We start from the raw sequence: 20,508 nt of genomic DNA on the forward strand, positions 1-20,508 counted from the left end.
ATAAATCTTTTTAAAACCAAAAGCTAACGATGTGACTTCCAGGACACTTATGTAAGCACGTTGCTCATTTTACAAGTCAGTAAGTCGAGAAAATGTGAGCTCAACATGTTGGCAGTAGCCTCAAACATTGCATAACTTGAGGCGTTGTGGCTAATGTTAAGCCTGTTTAATATGACAATGCAGTCGAGTTGAAAACGAGTACTTAGTTGCTAATCTACTGCAGCCAATGGATGTGTTTTTGTGGTTAGCAGCAGTGCAAGGTAAATATTTATGCTTAAGTAGATAGTGTTATTGGAATCACATCACATCAGGATATTTCTGATATTGAAAAACGCCTCGCACAAATTCATAAGTTATTCAAAGTTATAGAATGACAACATGGCACCCTTTCCTTGCCAGAAATATTGATCCGATTATAAGCATTTTTAATAACTAGGGCCTTACCGCGTCTGGCACGGCGAACTGTTGTGTTCTCCAAATAAAAAATAAACAAGTAGGCTCTCCTAGCTGGGCTGATGGTCCTAAGAACCAGATGAGCAGATTGCAGGAGCGAGGCGTAAGTTCAGCTTCCTGGACGCTCTTTCGCCGGATGAACTAGCACTCTTTGAGAAGCACGCGTGGGTAGATGTCCCCTCCTGTAGTGAGACTCCGAAGAAGACGTCCAGTTCTAATAGGCTAAAGGAGAGCCACAGGCGGTCGGAGTACAACGCTCCGTTTCAAACCCCCCTCCGGTGGTGTCCGGTCAGCACAAATATTCGGAGACTTTAAAAGGCAATTACCCTGCGGAGGCCTTAGGATCAAAGGAGCTTTTAGTATTATAGGAGAATATCGTAGATGAGATATTAAAGGGGTGTGGATACACCGGGTCATTCCATGCTGTCATTGTCAGGTCGCTCCGAAACTGTATGGTTGGAAAAGCCCAGTGCTATGCGCGAAGAGGGGTGAAGAGATACCGCACATTGGTATTTCTTCCCAGAAGCGCAGGAAGACGCTACAAGTTGGCACTGGGTTTGATCAGGAACGAAAATGATGGCATCAGTACTCAGCTTGCAGGGTAGTCGGGAGTATCGTTGAGAACGCTGGATGGAGACTCAACATCACCTTTGATAATAAGTCCTACAAATTTATCCAATAGCAGGGACTCCGGCTGAACTACTGATACAGAGCGGTGGTTATGCGGCCCTGAAAGCTTAAAGCGTCAGAACAGCCATGAACAGCAGATTTTAATGGGCGAGGAACCTACTCATTGCGGCATCAACACAGTCGAGCAGGTTGCTGCTGCCGCTGTCGTTGAAGAAGAGATGATTGAATCTCCTGCTACCCTCCACACAGGAGCTCCTGGACGGGCTGAAGGAATTGGGTGGTGAGAATAGTGGGTATGAAGACCTGTAGCTCATAAAACCAATCCTGTACCTCCAGCGACCGCATAAAAGGTGCCCATCCAACCTCAATCGAATAACCTGGGTATCCTAAGTAAGGTAAGGGGTCTCAAGTCAAGGAAAAGCAAAGCAATTTGGGATCTCTCTAGCGAGAGACCTCGTTCTTAGGTAGTGGTTAGAAAAGGTTTAGATTTCTTCTGCATTTTAGAGTATCTAACGCAGTATCCAGTGGCGATGCAAGTAAAGGACAAGGAAGGTTCTGACTTCGCCCTTGCATCAGCCTACCTTCCAGGGGAAACAGCCGCAGCACAGTTGTTCATAAATATTTTAATTATAATTCTAATTTTTCTGATGAGATTCAACACGATGTAACTCACAATATTATTATTTCATAAACTTTTTTAAAAATACAAAACAATAAATATAATATTATGTTTTTATTCTTGGAAATAAAAAATATTACGAAATTGAGTCTTAAATTCTTTGCACAAGCTTTTTTATTAAAAGAAGAAGAGCAACAACAAAGACACGAATGGACCGCTGACAACAGAAACCATTAAATGTGTTCCGAGTTCGAACTACATGCACCCAACTACACATATGAAAGCACATAAATATCTCTTACCACAAATCAAGCAATGTAGGTAGGGATGCTTGTGGACGCGTGTGTGTTAAATAAGCAAAAAACCATAACCAAATATATTTCCGTCTTCCTTTGTGCTTCGCTTTTTAATAACATCCTGCGCTTTGTCACTCGCTTGCAATGAAAATGTGTGCGTTCGTTACGGATTTTCCCAAATTTAACCGAAACATTCCCAAGATCCGGGCTTTTCTTTTCAAGGCTCAACGCAGAAGGACAATGATATTGAACCCTATACAGGCATTCAACCAGCAGACCAACAGCAGCATGCAGCACGCTCGGATGCCTATACAGCCCAACAAAGTTTCGTGTGACACCCAAAAAGTTGTGTAAGAAATTTGATACTTTTCCAAGCACAAAGAGAAGGATCACTGGAATTACTTATGTTGTTTGGTTGTGTGGTTTATTGGATTTCCCTCAACTGATGTGCATTGAATGCTTTCGGGTGTGATAATTGCTTTCATATTTATGTGCGCCTTGAGAAAAAAGGCAACATCAATCCTTTAGGATTAAACACAATGTCAAACACATAACATAAGAACATGGTACGTATGTATATATTAGTTATGTTGTTTCATTTATTGTATATTCAAAAATTCATTTTCGTAGGCCAACAAAATAACCTAAATTTAATATTCGAATGCATATTTTACAAGTTTACACGGTTTTTCCAAAACCAAACTTTTTAAATTTGCTTGAGTGATTACTCGGAGACAAATGATCCGATCACTATAAAATTTTTTGCATGTTCCAACGTATATTTGTGCAACCCTTAGCCTGCAAGTTGTTTGATCTGATCAGAAACGGGAGATCAAAGTAGAGGTACTTTTTCAATAGCCTTATTTTGGCAGATCATGCGCGAGTCGTGTCAAGCTGTCATGTTACTGTTGTTCAGTATTGTTTGGCATTTCATCATGGAAAGCAGGGAATTTCAGATGGAAAGACTTACGCCTGAATAACATTTACAAATCGCTTAACTTTAGTACGAAAATTCACGTTCTGCAAAGAATGTGGATCGCGTGTTTAGCTCAACTTATGGTCAAAATAATCGGCCTACTGAGCTTACTATTTGCAACACCATCACCCATCTTGAAATCCAGCATTCATTATTGGATGATATTCGACCGAATAGACCACGTCCAGCACGCATTGAAAAAAATATAGCTACGGCTGCTATGATATTGTACGCGAAGACCGTGGAGAGATGATTCGGCAACAACTGGGACAGACATATGGACGACTTGGCGAAATTTACGTCGAAATCTTAATTTAAAAGCATACAAAATACAACTTGTGCAAGAACTGAAGCCGCTCGATCTTCCCAAGAGACATGGCTTCGCTCTAGGGGTCTTGAAATGTTCCAAGAAGATCCGACGCTTTCGATCCAAGTTTTATTCAGCGATGGATTAATAGATATGTAAACAAACAAAATTACCGCATTTGGGACGAAGAGCAACTGGTGAGAACGTAACAGTGAATGGCAACCGTTATCGCGAAATGATAACCGACTATATGATGTCTGAAATTGAAGCTCGTGATATCGACGACATTTAATTTCAACAAGACGGCGAAACTTCCCACACATCGCATCAATCAATGGATTTATTTAGAGATCACTTCGGTGAGAAGACATTTTCACGTTTTGGGCCGAACGATTGGCCATCAAGATCGTGGGATATCACACCGTTAGACTTTTCCCTGTGGGGATAATCCCGTTTCGATTTCGGCCTAGAAGCAAAATATCACACATAAAGCATTAAAATTCCGATTATCAACAACCATAAGATTTAAGGTGTTACACACGACGCCTGCACTCATTCGCTCCAGAGATAAGACAAAACATGTTGTTGGCAACTTACAGGACAACTGGCCGCCTAGTCATTAAGTAGGCAGCAGGCGCCTGGATGTAGTGGATATTGTAGCAGGTTAAACTCCTTCAGAATCGACATACAAAACATATGTCCTGCGTACAATTAGTCCTTTCAGAACTCTATCCATCTTTTTTCATTCCCAATAAATCCCTCTCATATAACAGCCTTCTCCCTTCGGTCCGACTACTTCGAAACAACACATTTTCAAGGTCTCCCGTTAAATGATTTCGATGCCAACTAACTTGAGCTTTATCACCCCAACGAGGTCTAGATAACCGATACAATGTGTACTGTTCCGCTGATATGTGACTCTTTCCTAACATAACCTCACAGTGGTTGCAAATACAATTAATAGTGACTCAAAAGTTGGGACAGTCACTGAAAAACTAACACAGTACAAATAAGTTTCAAATACAAAAAAAATTCTTCTAATAGTAAGCACCCTGTAGCAGATTGAATTATGCCACAATTGTGAATGGACCATAAGAACCAAATTGTTTACATACGAAACAGCTGAGTCCCTCTCAAGTCAGCTGGACAACTACAATATCCACCAGTACTACATAATTGGCTATGAACTCAAAAATATTTATAAGTTAAGTAATAATAATGAAAGCTCAGTGGGTAAGTCGTCAAATAAAAGCATCACCAGCAATCACTCTACTACGTAACGCAAGATTGTTACAACGAAGCACGTTATTTCAAAAGTTGAGTACAGAAGCAGGTAACGCCGTTAAGCCGCTAAACACACGCAAGACATTTCTAGCAAAAGTAACAACAGGACCAGGGCTGCAGGAATTTTTCAATGTCAAGCGAGTGCCCACACATATCGAAGATGATAAAAACGAGGAATTTCATGTGCCTTACTTAATACCGGAAAACTATAGCGGTCAAGGACGCAAAGTATTTTTTGAAGTATACGGTTGTCAAATGAACACCAATGATACCGAAGTGGTATGGGCCGTTCTACAGCAAAACGGATACAAGCGTTGCCAGGAGGCGCAACAGGCTGATGTTATTATTTTAGTGACTTGCGCTATACGTGATGGAGCGGAACAGAAAATATGGAATCGCCTAAAACACTTACATGCCATGAAGGAGCGACGTTCGCCACGTGCTGGGCCCTTGCAAATTACTGTTTTAGGATGCATGGCTGAACGTCTTAAAGAACGTTTACTTGAACGTGAGAAATGTGTTGATGTAATTGCTGGACCGGATAGCTACAAAGATCTTCCACGCCTATTGGCGGTGTCGCGACATTATCAACAGTCTGCCATTAATGTGCTGCTCTCACTGGACGAGACATATGCCGATGTGATGCCTGTACGCTTGAATGCCGAATCGCCTACTGCCTTCGTTTCGATAATGCGTGGATGTGACAATATGTGTTCTTACTGTATTGTTCCGTTCACACGTGGCCGTGAACGTTCACGCCCAATAGATTCAATAGTACAAGAAGTCCAAACTTTGCGAGATAGTGGCGTTAAAGAAGTCACATTGCTGGGTCAAAATGTCAATAGCTATCGTGATATTAGCACAACTACTGATAGCAAACCGGAATTGGCAAATAAAAAAATAGCACCTGGTTTCAGTACGGTATATAAGCCTAAAATTGGAGGAATGCGCTTTGATGAATTATTGAGCCAAGTGGCTGAAGCAGCGCCTGAAATGCGAATACGTTTCACCTCGCCACATCCCAAAGACTTTTCCGAAGATGTGTTACGAGTCATACGTGACTATCCGAATGTCTGCAAAAATTTACATCTACCTGCCCAGTCGGGTAACGACGCTGTATTGGAACGTATGCGACGTGGTTACACAAGAAATGCATATCTGAAGTTAGTGGATACAATTCGAACAATCCTGCCAAATGTTGGACTCTCCAGCGATTTTATTTGTGGATTTTGCGGAGAAACTGAGGAGGAATTCAAAGATACATTAACACTTATGAAACAAGTTCGCTACAATGTAGCTTTTCTGTTCGCATATAGTATGCGTGAACGAACGACTGCACATCGACGTTACAAAGATGATGTTCCAACTGCCGTTAAAACAGAACGATTGCAACGAATGGTTCAGGTGTTTCGTCAAGAAGCTACCGATTTGCACACATTTTTCGTTGGACGTGAAGAGCTGATACTTATTGAGGGGAAGAGTAAGAGATCAGACGAATGCTGGTTCGGGCGGAATGATGCTAACATCAAAGTCATAGTGCCCAGCATGATGCTCGCTGACGATAAAGGAATCAAGAGAGAAATCACCATCGGAGATTTTGTTGTAACTAAAGTTAACGATTCCAATTCTCAAGTGCTTAAGGGCACACCACTTTATATTAGCTCCATTGGACAGTTTCATTCAAAGAGTTTTTAACATAAATAAAGTTATCAAGTGTTGATATGTTTTAAATTTACCTTTTTTATTTGTGATTTAGTTTTCCTATATATCCATTTGTTCTGATTTCACTACCGACTCCGCTTCTGTATTGCGTGCCTTACTATCAGCGGTCAACAATGATTTGTTATGGAAATTCGAAATGATTCGCCGGTAAAAATTAAATATTATCTGACTTGCTGCACGACTCATGCATTCTGCATCATTAAATTGACCCATACGAAAACGTCCACGTGTGTGAACTGTTACTAAATTCCTATCCAAACTATCGAAAACAAATACAAAACTAGCTCGCTTTCCTATCGCTTCACAATGGTCAGGATCCAGTACCACCTTGTCGTCTTTGTCTACTATGCAATGTACCGCAGCGATAGTGAATTTCATCGGCACACCACCAATCAGCAACGCCAAGCAAGCACCATTAATTGCACAAGCTTCAATCTAAAATTTTATATATGTAATAATAAAATTAGTTATTGACCATTTTTCTTACACCACATCGATCATCCAATTCCTGTATTTGTATAGAAATAGTTGTCCGTGGATGAAGCATAGTTAGTAAAGCTGACTCACATGTATCACGTATAACGGTCTCCGTCAACTTATCCTCTATTGTTGGAATGCCTGCTTTTGGCCGGTAGATACACTCAACATGCGCCTTTTCTATGTTAAGGTTCTGAGATTTTACTTCAACTGGACCAAGCATCGAAGTAAGTACACAGGTTCCTCCTTTATTAAAAGTATTTTCAAGATATATTTAGTTTGTAAAGTTACGACGTTAAACAAACCTTGCGTGAACAAAGCAGAACCGTCAGAACGAGTCAAAGGATTGAGTTCGCAATTTATTTGACGCAACTTCAAATCCTGCAGCCCGACATTACTTCCTTGTGTATCCATTGTTATAGTGTCTGACGGTGTAACCATTTCTAGATTTATTTAAATATAAATTTTAATTTAAACAATGAATAGGAAAACTAGAAAATATGTAAATATTTTGTAGCGGTACTGCACGAGTCATGTGCTTCTTCTTTCTTTCTAGAACGTTCAAAATCATTGCGGAGGTATTCTGGTTTTTAAATAAAATATACTTTATTTTTTATACATTATCGATCACAACTTATAAATTATAATTTATTCATTTAATTTTCTAATCTATGAAAATGAACCGAACTGGGTGTTATATACATTTTAGGAATCACTACTCCTTAGCATTTCTCTTCTTCAGAAAGTAGTAGTTTTCTGTTGCTGCAATAGAAAATATAAATTATCTATAACTACCATAAAATTAATTCAAAGTTATTATTGCTATATGTAAATATAGAAATATATACATTTTATTAAAGTAATTAATATTCTGCAGCAGTATTTTTTAATGATATAGCGTGATAAATTCTTTGAGCACCACCTACTCACAATTACCGTGAATGGTTTTCTGAAAAGAATAAGAAATTGCGAATCAATTTGAAGTGAATTTGTAAAACAGTTTACCAATTGTTTATCATTGAATGTTTTCATTAAAAATTGAGCAAACTGAAAATGCGATCTACACAACAAATAATTTAGTTTTGTTGTAATCTTTAGTGTCAATTAAAGTGTTTTGGCAAGAAAATGACAGATCCTTGGCTAGTTCAAAACTCAGGCCAACAGAATAATTCGGTTGAGAACGGTACAAGGGAAAACGGTGTGCATCAACAGCAAGGCGAGGAAAAGCTTGAACAAGCGCCTTTGGAATTTGAGGACAATTTCGCACCTACTCCAGCAAAAAACCAGAGCGATAAACCGTCAACTTCAACAAAGATTGACGGAATCAATAGACCTGAACATTGCCTTGAACCTTTGCCCGATTCTGACAATTACTTACGTGGACTCGGTATGTTAAAACAATAAAAAAAGAAAGCGGTATTTTTAACGTAAAATTTTCAACGAATTTGGTATTTTTTTAATTTGTTTTGTTTTTGTTCATTATAGAAAGAAAATTGCAAAAAATAAAAAAAGGTGCTAATTTAGTGGAAGCCCTAACTGAAAAGCGTAACGACTGTCTTCGTCACCTACTGAATAGTAGTGACGCCGATAACAACAATGAAGTGTTAGCCTTAGATCAACCTTTGAACAACATTGAATTCTATAGACATCTTCAACCAGTGCAGGCTTTATCTGTTGGTGAACTGGTCCATATTGTCAAACACGATCAGTTACAGCAGGATCCAGCCCAAAATACGTCCGACCAGAATCAAGAATTGGATGAAGAAGACAAAAAGGAAATAAAATAGTATTAGAAAGTTAATTGAAAATGAATACACAATTCGGCGAAGTTTTTCTCTTTCTAACCGATTTGGCTTGGAAAAGTAGAATAACTATACCGATGCTAGTAACAACAGTCTTTCTCATTATGGATATACGTTTGCAAATAGAAATCAACATACAAACCGGGCAGGTGGTGCACCAATTAATTGTTTGAAATATAAATAAGTATCATCAAATGTATTTTCAGGCTGCTGCAGATTTAGATGATCTTGATGATGATTATGATGACGATGATGACGACGATGATGATTCAGAAGATTATACTAGTGATGGCTCGAGTGATGAAGACGAGAATGCAAATATGTTTATGGAATTTGCACATGAGCACAATCAGCAGGATAATAATAGCACTGCTAATCGCTGGAGACGTTCCTTAGGGTTGAGTTAATTTTTGTTTTTGTAATGAATGTGTAAAATTTACTATATTTATCGATATTAAATTTCATTATATACAAAAATAATACATACCTTTAACTTTATCTTCATAAATATATTATTAAATAATATGCTTATGAAATAAAATGTCTTACAATTATGTTGCTTAAAATCCACAATTATTATAACTAATAAAATTTAAATAATCAAAATATGTTCGAAATGTAATCATACACTAATCATTATTATTTTACTCTTTATATTTCTTTAATAAAAATTGCTATAATTACATGTAAAGCTTAATTAATTCGTCACTAACAGCCGATGGAGTAAGAATACCCAAATCAGTAAACAACAATGTTATATAAGCTGGTGGTGTATAATCCACTTGAGGATGCACTTTAGATACATCCACCAAATGCTTACGGGAATACTGAAACATTAAAAAATAAAATAGTAATGTTAATATGTTATATGTATGTACATACTTTATATTCGTCGGGTAAATCGCGCTGGTTTAGAGGATAGAGTCGTGTGAACTTGAAGCTTTCCGCCAAAACATAGAAAGGCTTCTTCATCTCACGCGCGCACAAGCCCATGGTAAAAGTACCGATTCGATTTACTATGCCACCACTTTCAACTACAGCTTCGGCTCCGACCATAACAAAATCCACCGATTCCATAACATATCCTGTAGCCGAATCCAAAATTAACGTGCTACTTATTCCAGCTTTTTCAAGATCGGACACCATTTGAGCACTGAAAAATGGTAATCGATATTAACTAGTATTTTTTCACAGTATAAAATACCTACCCTGAATTATCTGGACCACCTTGTGTTACATAAACATGAAATTCTTTATTTTTTGCTGCACTAATGAGCGCCTTTAACACAACACGCGAACGCGAATGGGTCAACACACGGCAGCCATCGTTGACAAATTTCTTAGCCTGTTGGGCGATAACATTACGCGAGTTTAAAAGCTTTGTTAGAAAGATTTTGCCACGGTGCAACATAATTTGTCGACATTCTTCCATATGCTTATCATCCAAACTGAGCGTAATGAAACGACAAAATAGCTCACCACCAGACACTACAGCTGCTATGGATAAATCTGTGTTGCGCATTGCTGCCACCGCATCACGCATTGTGGTGTGTAAAATGTGTATGGTATCAACTAAAATAATATATATATTCCTAGTCTTTGCGAAAAATAGCTTAGTAATTTAGTATACTTACATTGTTTTTTCTCAAGAATCATTAGCAGAGTTTTGATTGCGGCTATTCCGGAGGAAAGATCTCTATCCTGCTCCAGCAGTTTAAGAAAATAATTGCGCACGTCCGCTATAAATATATTAAAGAAAATGTTTCCATATGTTTTGATAAGTAATCATTTATAAACTCACCTGCATCATCGATGTTTTGATCACCAGTTGATGGCATTTTTTAATTGAATTTCAAAATAATAGACAAGAAATAAAAATGTAATTCATATGATAGGTTTCACACAATTTCATTCACAGATTTCATTGACGTTGCGATTAGATATCGTAATTTCTTAAAGTGCAATTAGTCACGTCTGTGGGACATATCGATAATTGTATACGAACACAAGAGTTTCGGTTGGAATTGTGAGTTGTGCCTTAAGAAACTCATACAAATTTTGATAGAAATCTCTGGTAGCGCTATTGGGTAATTAACTGATGATTTAACCAATTGGTGACTTACAGGTCACACCACATACAACAATATCTAACTTGCCGTTATTAATGTCTTTGATTTCTGTATATAGAAGATACATATATGTAGATTATTATCAGTTAAGTCGTTAAGAGATTGTAATACATATTAAATACAGTAATATTAAACTTACGGTTGTTAAAGTATTTGATCTCAGCATTAAGAAGAGATATGTAAAGTGCTATCAGTTAATTCGTTAAGATGTTAATATTAATACAAATTGTACATATTGTGTGATATAAACTTTCAAAATGAACAAAAAAACGAGTTGAAAAGAAATTCATGCAAAATATGAAAGAAGTCAATTTTAATAAAAGTGAATTAAAAGATTTGTGGTTTTTACGTTAGAACTAATCACACCGTTTTACGTGATTACGAATATCAAAACAGAGAACGTGTATTACGTTCTCTGATCAAAACATCAAAGAAAAGAAGGCAAATGTCAAACCTGAAGGTAAATAAATTATCAAGATATATTTTTTATTTGTTCATATATTTTAGTTTATTTTTATTTTTGTAGGCGAAAATGGAGCGTACAACAATTGATAGTTATATATCTGGAAAAAGTACTCATTCTCCAGTAAAGTCCGAACAATCGAAAAATGCTAAACTAGATTCATCTGATGTATCTGTTGAAAGCAACAAAATATTTCCTTCGTCAAAATGGGTAAAATTGAATGTTGGAGGAAAGGTGTATGTAACTACTTTGTGTACGTTAGTTAGCAAGGAGCCAGATAGTATGCTGGCACGTATGTTCTCCCAAGATGGAATGTTACCTAGTGAACAAGATGAACAAGGTGCCTATCTTATTGATCGTAGCCCTCATTACTTTGAACCAATTATCAACTACTTGCGGCATGGGCAACTTATTGTGGACGCTAACGTGAGTCTTGAGGGTATTTTGGAGGAAGCTAGATTCTTCGGCATATACTCACTTATTAGTCAGTTAGAGCCACAACTTTTACAAATTAATAGATCAATCGACGATATACCGCTTACTCGTCGGGACGTTATCAAAGCTTTGATACAAACACCCCATGCTAGTGAGCTACGTTTTCAAGGTGTTAATCTTGCTGGTGCTGACTTGCGTAAGCTTGATTTTCGCAACATAAATTTTAAGGTGAGTAACTAATTTTATTATTTTTTTTTTTGATAAACTTACATTTGTATAGCCAATTATACACATCTGTATACTTTCAGTATGCTTGCATGCAAAGGTGTAATTTATCGCATGCCAATTTGACATATTGCTGCCTGGAGCGCACCGACTTAGCCTATGCGAACTTGGAATGCTCGCAATTGGTATCAGTTAAGGGTTTGTGTGCCAATATGGAAGGTGCTAATTTGCGTGGATGTAATTTTGAGGATCCGACCGGTGTACGTACTAATCTAGAGGGGGTTAATTTAAAAGGTGCCTGCTTGGAGAGTAGTAATATGGCTGGAATAAATTTGCGAGTAGCTAATTTAAAAGATGCCAACATGAAGAATTGTAATTTACGGTCTGCAGTACTCGCCGGCGCAGATTTGGAACGTTGCAATTTGTCTGGCAGTGATTTGCAAGAAGCCAACTTACGAGGTGCTAACTTAAAAGACGCAGAATTGACCCTCATGGTTACACCTCTACATATGGCACAAGCCATTCGATGAGGGGTAGCTACATTGAATGTTACTATTCCCTACCTTAAATTTCCTGTGATTTGAATCGCTATCGATTTCCTGCTTGTGCTTAATTTTTGGTGTTACGAGAGAAACGTACCTACACCTCTATGTATTTATTGCGGTTAAGTTAAGGGTCGTAACAGTGATAGTCTATAATAATATAGAAAATAAGACTCCAATTTTAATCTAGGGCGTTTTTATATATAAAAACGTATTTATATGAATAAATGAGTAGATCGGAGTTAACATAAAGTTTGTGTACATTTCTTTAGACTGACGTAAGAACAAAGGTCATAAACGTTTGTAACTAGCTCTACTTGATAGATATATATTAATATTTAACTTTCACTGTTTTTTATGATAAATATTTTTAAAATTTAAAAAATATAAAGCAATTTCAAATTAAAATGATGCCATACATCATAAAGTGATTACAGCACCATCATTTCAACAATTCGATTTATTTACATCTGACCAACCCTGTAGTACGAAATGGTATAAATTGGCTGCACTTTGTTTACATATTAGCTCTTTCTTTCTAACACAAGCTATTAAGTATCGTATTGTATCAGCAGGTATCAGAGTTATATTGCTTTCGCATTCGCACTTGTGTTGATTTTACCACATTAATGAGGGGAGATTCTATTAAGAACTCTCCCATTTGGTATTTGGAAAAAAAATTGGTGAAAATCGTCACAGTTTCGTTCCAGCTCTGCATCGCACAGACAAGAAATTCTATTTCTGCAGCTGACGTGATATCTCTGTCAACCCCCCCCAAAAAACAAATTTTCTCTCGTTGAAAAGAAGAAAGTAAAGCAGCTAAAAAGTCGCACGACGAGATTGTGTGCTAACAATTTTCGCGTTCATAATATTTTGGCGAATTTAAATAGTCGAAAAAATTTTATTTTACCAACTCCATAGTCGGTGAAATTAGAAAAAAAATTGAAAGAAAATCCAAAGCAGCAACTAGCTTCCTCTGGAGTACAGCAGCGGAAAAGGGACGTAGGTAGAAAACTCTCGTACAGGTACAAGTACAGTGCGCCTAGTACCGCTGGTGGGAAGAGCACAACAACAAAATAGTATCGAACGGGACGAGTGCCGCTACGTACGATAGGAAAGAGGCGAAAAAACGTGGTTTTTTGGTTCGATAGCAGCCCAGCAGAAAATTGTCAAATTATAGCAAAAGAAAAATTATTGAGTGAATTACGCGCTTTATAGTGACACTAGTGAAGAAGAATAAAAGGTGCAATCTTCGCGATACCGCTAAAAATGGAAAACCAAAACAATACCGCTGTTGCAGACGCAGCTAACGCTGCGGAAAATGGTTCAAACGCTACTCCGGAAGTGTCTTCTACAAGTAAGTAGTTGAATAAAGTATATTTTTTTATTTTAAACTATATGCTAAACATATAACAATTTCGATACATGTATAATGCGTTTTATTGTGAAAATTAAAATTCACAAATATTTTTTGTTATACGGTTCATCGAATGCATTTACATCTGTCGCAACAAATATTACGCGGTAAATTTTGTTTCTTGCATTCTAGGAAGAGTTGCTTAAATCAGTTTAAGTACTCGAAGTTTAAAAGGTTCATAAAGAATAGCTTGAGCTAACAGCATTTATTGCTCTAGAAAATTATTATTTTTTCCTTCTATTACATTGAAACATATACACCAATGTATACTTTGTTAAAAAATTGTTTCACATTATGATTTCACAAAAACATGCAATTTTACCTAGAACTATTGTAGTACTTTGTGTAAATGCTTCTAGGATTTTGTACATAACTACACTTTTAAGCGCGAAATTTAAGTGTTTTTAAATACTAACATTTAAATCGCTTCTTGTTCCTAATACTTTCCAAATTTGTTCCAACACTTTCTTTCTATGTATAAAAAGTAAACTCCTCTTTTTTCATATTCGTTTTACCACCTTTTCGTATATCATCATCGCTGTCCATATGCAATCTTTCACGCGATCGGCGAGTTTCAAAATAGGCAAAAACAAAAGCACGAAAAAATTTAGCATTGCGATTTCTATCAATATACACACACCGTTCTTTATGAATCATATTTGACAGCTTTTATTTTCAAGGGGGGAAAGTGATGTTAGGAAGCTTTGTGGATTTACCATCATTTTGTTGCTCATTTCTCTACTAATTTAGTTACGGTTTCTTAACGCTACCTATGTACATACATATATACAAGAATGTACACTTGTAAATGCTTCAATTAAACAAATACCGTAATTTGGTAAAGGTCATATTTTTTTTTAAGTAATCAATGTTTTTGTAATTTTTGTGTCTATACACAAACGTTATTTAAATTCCGAAATGCTTAAGTTTTTGTTATATTAAGGGTTTTAGCCTATGTGGATAAGAACGATTAGTTAGTTCTCCGATAGAACCACTGTGCACAGTACAGGTCAGTCATAATTGGTGTAGCATTTAGTATGGATTGTTGATGATTCGTATGATTTGCTCATCGTTTATGAATGCCAACAACATTGCGCCGTTTTTTCATTTTCTTTTTCGCTAGCTGTCATTAACAATTCCAAATAGGAATGAGCACGCGCATATATACACGTATATTGTTAACGCTATGTATATGGTCTCATTTAAAAATTACATATTTATTAAATTTCCTTTTTTGATCTATTTTCGTTGATTTGTAGAATTGCAGGGAATGTTTGATGAAATACTATTTCTTGGGCGTGTATAAGCAATAACTCATCCCCATTACCACTTTTTGCATTTTGTATAGTTCATAAAAAGTGAACCCCGAAATATATTTTTTATTTTAAACGGTAACTTTTTGCTACAAGTAACTTTTATGCAAAACTGGTTTATGACATAATTTTCATTATAGGTACGATTAATAATAAGAGACATTTTTTTTTCCTACAATAAATTTGTATATAGATTTGTTACGTGTGTTTATGAAAATGAAGGTGAGGCAAAGAAGATGCGAACAGGCTGACTGCTCGCCACGTCCAACATTGCGATGACATAGTTAATTTTACAATCGTTATAAATATGTTTAGCATTGAAATTCTTTGAAATATAATTTAATATAATATATTTTTTTCATAACGCTACTATTCAAGTATATAATTACATTCATTATGTATTTGTGGGCATTTATTAATTTTTATTAAACTTTTTAGCTAATGTACCCGCTGAGCCAACTAAACGATCACTACGTGTTCAAACCTGGAAGAAAATTCAGGATAACAAGTGCGGCGTCGGTTTCAATGCTATTTTCAATCGCATACCTGGTTTTGTAGACAGCGACAAAGCCGCCAAACTTCTATCAGAAACCGAAGAGTTCAAAAAAGCTCGTAAGAAAATATAATTAACTTCTCTACACTTCTATTCATATATTAACAATAAATTTATTTGTATGTTATGTGTATAGAAAACATCAAGGTTAATATCGATCGCGCTTTGCATTCGGTTAAATTGGAAACTCTGCTTGCTGGAAAAAACTTGTATTTACCAGGAACGCGTGACTCCAAAGCTATATATTTAAAAGTTGATGTGCCTGCTGACGCCACAGATGACCAGAAAAAGGAAATTCTAAATGTACAAGATGTTCAGCAACATCGCACAGAAATAAGTAAGTTCAAAAGTTCATAAAACCGTTTTTAAAGCATTTGGTTTGAATAACCTTTGTCAATGGCGTATAATTCCTATATAGTTCGTTACATTAATACTATTTGTTTTCCCTTACAGCTTTAGAAAACAAAGTTAAGTTGGATATGGTAGTCATTGGTTCGGTGGTAGTATCACGAGATGGTTACCGCATCGGACGCGGTAACGGTTTCGCCGATCAGGATATTGGCTTGCTTACCGAAATTGGTTCAATTACGCCTGACACAGTAATCGCTACGATGGTACATGACCTGCAGGTATGGCAAAAAGCAAAGAATACCATGCATGTACATATGTATATTTGTATGTATGCGTATCTCTAAATAGAACTAAGCAAATATAAATATTTAGACATTAATGACCTCAAGTTCATCGCTACAATAATAGTCGTTGCTATTTAATTGATAAGCTATGCGTGCAAATGCTCTATGAATTTGCATCAAATAATTCCAATGACTTTTAATATATTACGAACATTTCCTTATAGGTTGTTGATAGCCTGCCAAAAGAGCTATTTCAAAAATACGATACTCCTGTTGATTTGATTGTAACACCCACAGAGGTTATACATGTCAGCAAACGGTTGCCACGACCAACTGGCATATTTTGGGAATTGCTTTCGGAACGCCGTCTTAAGATTGTACCTGTTCTCCAGGTGCTTAAGGAAAGCCAAGAGAAGGACGGTAAAGTAATTGCGCTGAAAGAAGTGGATACCGACATTGAACAAAATCCAAATGCACGCAGTCGTCGCCGTGGACCGGTTCGTCGGCGTTTCGGACGTCGCAACCAACGTCGCGCTATATCTCAAACCGATACCGAACAACAAGGTGTAAGTACAAAACTAAAAGAAATATTTAACGTTTTTATATCATTTTATTTTTCGCAATAGCAAAATGCCGTCTCAAATGCTGCTGGGCGTAATCCTCGCAGAGCCCGCCGTTTCCCCAACCGAAGACGGCGTCCAACAAAGGTAAATAGTTTACATTTATAAGTTTGTAACACACAGAATTGAACTTCGTGGACCCTATAAAATATATATCGGTATAACGAGCTGAGACTTTTTAGATATGCCGGTCTGTCTGTCTGTCCGCCTGTCCATGTATATGCGAACAAGCCCCTCGGATTTTAAGATATTGATCGGAATATTTGTACATATTACTTTCTTCTCAAGAACTTACTTGTTTGTCGGAACCAAGATATCGGACCTTTATAGCGAATAGTTTTCATACAAATTGAAGGATCAAAAACCAACCCTTGTATGTTAATTTTTTTATTTGAAAAGTTATCTTCACGATGTGCGGCATGAATTATTGTCTAGATAGATAGATAGGTAGATATTGTTAGTGAGGTATTGCACCGCGACCCAGGGTCTATTGTGCCCTCTCCTATATCACATATATTCACCAAGTTCCAGCAGCCTGAAGTCTGCTGGGCGCTACTGAGGTGACGTGATCCCTGTCAATGTATATGGAACCCAGGGCCTAAAGCCTTCTTCTGCAAATTGCTGTACATTATTGCCTAAGGCAATGGGAAAAATGTTCAAATATAGCCATACAAGCTCACAGATCAAGATAAAAATTATTTATGCTATGCACATGGGATTTTTTCTTGTTTCTAATATTTTTGTTTTTATTCTTTTAGTCCGAAGGCGATCAATCAGGTGTTGAAGGCAAAAGCCAGGAACGCAAGGGAGCCGGCGGTGATCGCAAACAGCAACAGCAACAACGGCAGCAGCGTGTGCGTAAGAATCGACTTGCCCGCGATTTCTGCATTAAACTTTCGAATATTACGCGAGATGTGCGCGTAAAGGATTTGAAGTCCGAGTTACGTAAGCGCGAATGTAACCCACTCTATATCTCATGGAAAGGTAAATATAATGGCTTATATTGCTATATACAGCTGCAGTCACATAATTAGCAATGCTGCTTTTTACATCTTATTACTTGTCGACTTATGACAAGTTGACTAGAATAATTTAAACTTTTGCAGGATAATTAACCGACATTTCACTGTTTTTTAAATAATAATTGAATTTTATTCTGAACAACACTTTCCACTATTTTAAATTTAGCAAAACCTCTTAGTCACATAATTAACAACGCTTTATATAGAAATATACTTTCTCAGTATAGAAATATACTGGTGCTAATTCATGTGACACCCAATTTTTGTCATCCTTTCATGACATAGCACCTCATATCATATCTTTAACGAATATGTAATCCCATCGTTGCGCTTATTAAAAATAATGACTCTCGTACTTTCATCACAGGATTTGTTTCTGCTGAAACTTACTTAAATTAGTTGTAAATGTAGATAAAAAAGTATTAGAACATTGCGTTGCCAATTACGTGACCGACTGCAATGTAAGCGTACTTTAGGAAAACACACGAGGTTTGTAAATAAAAAGATAAGATAAATAGATGAGGATTGCACCGCGACATTAGGTCCATTTTGCCCTCTCCTAAATCACAAAGACCTTCCTAGCCTCAGCATGTTGATAAATTCCATTATACTGCTAGGTGCTAGTGAGGCGATGTTATTCCAATTTGGAAACATTGATCCCAGGGCCTTTATCCTGCGTCTGTAGACTGCTCTGTAGTCAATTAGCAAGTGTTCTGGAGTTTGAGGCTCCCAATCGCAGAACCGGCAATTTGTAGAACAAGCTAGGCCCATATTATTTAAGTGCTTCTTCAGCTTGCGGTGGCCAGTGTAGAATGTGACAAGTAGCCTGAGTTTTTTTTTTTTTGTAAACAGATGTTTTTGAAAAAAAATTGACAAGTAACGGGGAAGCATTTTAAAATTTAAATTAAGTGAAAAGCGTTGCCAGGTTAAAAAATATTGGTGGTAGGATAAAAACATTTCTTTGGTGCATGTCTTTGTTAATTAGTTGACCCTAACTGTAGTTGTTTACGCACTCACGCGTACATGGTTTACGACGAAAACTAATAATAAAATCATTTAATAGGTCAATTTGGCAAGTGCTACTTGCATTTTGGCAATCGCAATGGCACACCGAGCACTGAGGACGAAATTGAAAAGGTGCTCAAGTCGTTGAATGACTTGTCATTGACAGTGACTACCGGTGGAGGTGCTGGTGCTGGTAATGCCAGTGGCGCTGAAGGAGACGCTGCGCAACCACAACAGACAAAAACCGTCGCAGTCAATGTGGAGTTGCTCAAGTTTGATGAGAAGAAAGCTGAAGGTGGTAGCGGTGCTACTGAAAATGGTGACGTTGCTGCAGGCGGTGATGCTGGCGCTGCTCGCATCGAGTCCGTCGATACCACCACCGTATAGTATGAGCTACGGGCTGTTTTGAAACGGCTGTACTTTTGGTTGGGACATTTGGAATCGTGCGTTCAACGAGAGAAAATTGTTTAACATTCATTTACTCCTCCGTCAACACCCGCCCCTACATATACATACATATATTTGCCTTCCCCGTTCAGTAATATATTATGCAACTACTACGCACGTTTCTTATTTTTTCCGAATGTCAGATTAGTTTTATTTTTAATATTTCAAAATATTCTTACTTATAACAAATAAAACAATTAAAGATTTTTGTTCTTTGCCATTGCGGGGTATTATGATAGCCAAGTTCTGAACAAAATATTTGTTTGGTATTTTTTACCATCCCCGTCGGTTTAATTTCGATTGTAATATATTAATTTTTTTAATTTCTTGTATGCGTAGATAAAAAATACTCTTAATAATTATTAGCTTGCGCGCACTTTTTAACTTATTTGTAAACTGAATTTACGAAGATAACTAGCAAATATAAAAAAAGAAAATTAAAATAAAAATAAAAAAACAAGTAAAAATACATAAAAACGAAAAATAAGGGAAAATAATAAAAAAAAATATATATTTAGTTATATATAAAGAAGTAAAAGCGAAAATAACGAGAATTAATTCTCAACGCAATTTCCAAATGTCCTGTTCCAATTTGAAAAGCGGTTATTTAAATTGCTCTAGCAGCATGAGCCGCCGCACACATTTTTAATGAAATGAAAAACTAAAAAAAAAATTATAAAAATGTTTGCGAAACAAACAACAAACATATATTGAACTAACAATTGAAACATTTAGAAGAAACTTGTGCGTTTATTTTAATTAATTTAAAATATTTTCCCATTTTGGTGAGACTTTTATTTCTTTCGTTTTCCTCTTAACATATTATAAATCAAGAATACACATTTACTTTTCTTTTTTATACAAGAACATTAAATAAAATATTAAACTTGTGAAACAATGAATTGAAATATATAAACGAAAATGAAACGAAACAAAAATTGTTTTATTTCTTGAACACTTTTACCTTTTATAGGCAAGACAGGAAAAGCCGAACCTTTAATATTATTCACAAATAAAAAAGTTTTCCAAACAAAAATGATTTTGATTGATCATTCTGTATGACAGCTATACCCACGACAGTCGGTTCTATCTTACCGGTATTGACGCGGATTTAATCCGGCCATGTGCTGTTCTTT

General features: G+C 36.5%; 7 protein-coding genes across 7 annotated transcripts; 5 read left to right on the plus strand and 2 right to left on the minus strand.

The window, feature by feature from the left end:
• The first annotated feature begins 4,437 nt into the window (after positions 1-4,437).
• Positions 4,438-6,296, plus strand: LOC120777424 (CDK5RAP1-like protein). The gene has a single exon (XM_040108733.1). The coding sequence runs from the start codon at positions 4,500-4,502 to the stop codon at positions 6,258-6,260; it is 1,761 nt and encodes a 586-aa protein (XP_039964667.1). The 5' UTR covers positions 4,438-4,499; the 3' UTR covers positions 6,261-6,296.
• On the minus strand, positions 6,282-7,281 carry LOC120777521 (exosome complex component RRP46). The gene is made up of 3 exons (XM_040108894.1): positions 7,070-7,281; positions 6,775-7,010; positions 6,282-6,722 (listed from the first exon to the last, which is right to left on the minus strand). The coding sequence occupies exons 1-3, from the start codon at positions 7,203-7,205 to the stop codon at positions 6,327-6,329; spliced, it is 768 nt and encodes a 255-aa protein (XP_039964828.1). The 5' UTR covers positions 7,206-7,281; the 3' UTR covers positions 6,282-6,326.
• A 459-nt stretch (positions 7,282-7,740) lies between these two features.
• On the plus strand, positions 7,741-8,632 carry LOC120777524. The gene is made up of 2 exons (XM_040108908.1): positions 7,741-8,151; positions 8,250-8,632. The coding sequence occupies exons 1-2, from the start codon at positions 7,890-7,892 to the stop codon at positions 8,549-8,551; spliced, it is 564 nt and encodes a 187-aa protein (XP_039964842.1). The 5' UTR covers positions 7,741-7,889; the 3' UTR covers positions 8,552-8,632.
• On the plus strand, positions 8,572-9,005 carry LOC120777541 (histone chaperone RTT106). Its single transcript, XM_040108932.1, has 2 exons — positions 8,572-8,715; positions 8,773-9,005. Exons 1-2 carry the CDS (start codon positions 8,572-8,574, stop codon positions 8,971-8,973), a joined length of 345 nt encoding a protein of 114 aa, XP_039964866.1. The 3' UTR covers positions 8,974-9,005.
• A 167-nt stretch (positions 9,006-9,172) lies between these two features.
• Positions 9,173-10,488, minus strand: LOC120777512 (translation initiation factor eIF-2B subunit alpha). Its single transcript, XM_040108882.1, has 5 exons — positions 10,368-10,488; positions 10,201-10,305; positions 9,775-10,138; positions 9,449-9,719; positions 9,173-9,393 (listed from the first exon to the last, which is right to left on the minus strand). Exons 1-5 carry the CDS (start codon positions 10,402-10,404, stop codon positions 9,247-9,249), a joined length of 924 nt encoding a protein of 307 aa, XP_039964816.1. The 5' UTR covers positions 10,405-10,488; the 3' UTR covers positions 9,173-9,246.
• Positions 10,489-11,098: 610 nt separating this feature from the next.
• LOC120777508 (BTB/POZ domain-containing protein KCTD9) lies at positions 11,099-12,606 on the plus strand. Its single transcript, XM_040108868.1, has 3 exons — positions 11,099-11,155; positions 11,222-11,821; positions 11,902-12,606. The coding sequence occupies exons 1-3, from the start codon at positions 11,141-11,143 to the stop codon at positions 12,346-12,348; spliced, it is 1,062 nt and encodes a 353-aa protein (XP_039964802.1). The 5' UTR covers positions 11,099-11,140; the 3' UTR covers positions 12,349-12,606.
• A 450-nt stretch (positions 12,607-13,056) lies between these two features.
• On the plus strand, positions 13,057-20,113 carry LOC120777451 (methenyltetrahydrofolate synthase domain-containing protein). The gene is made up of 8 exons (XM_040108775.1): positions 13,057-13,717; positions 15,529-15,702; positions 15,780-15,980; positions 16,097-16,272; positions 16,503-16,844; positions 16,905-16,985; positions 17,657-17,882; positions 18,984-20,113. The coding sequence occupies exons 1-8, from the start codon at positions 13,630-13,632 to the stop codon at positions 19,310-19,312; spliced, it is 1,617 nt and encodes a 538-aa protein (XP_039964709.1). The 5' UTR covers positions 13,057-13,629; the 3' UTR covers positions 19,313-20,113.
• Positions 20,114-20,508: the final 395 nt, after the last annotated feature.

This window comes from Bactrocera tryoni, chromosome 1 (genome assembly GCF_016617805.1).
Source record: "Bactrocera tryoni isolate S06 chromosome 1, CSIRO_BtryS06_freeze2, whole genome shotgun sequence".
In the NCBI taxonomy this organism is placed as follows: Eukaryota; Metazoa; Arthropoda; class Insecta; order Diptera; family Tephritidae; genus Bactrocera; species Bactrocera tryoni.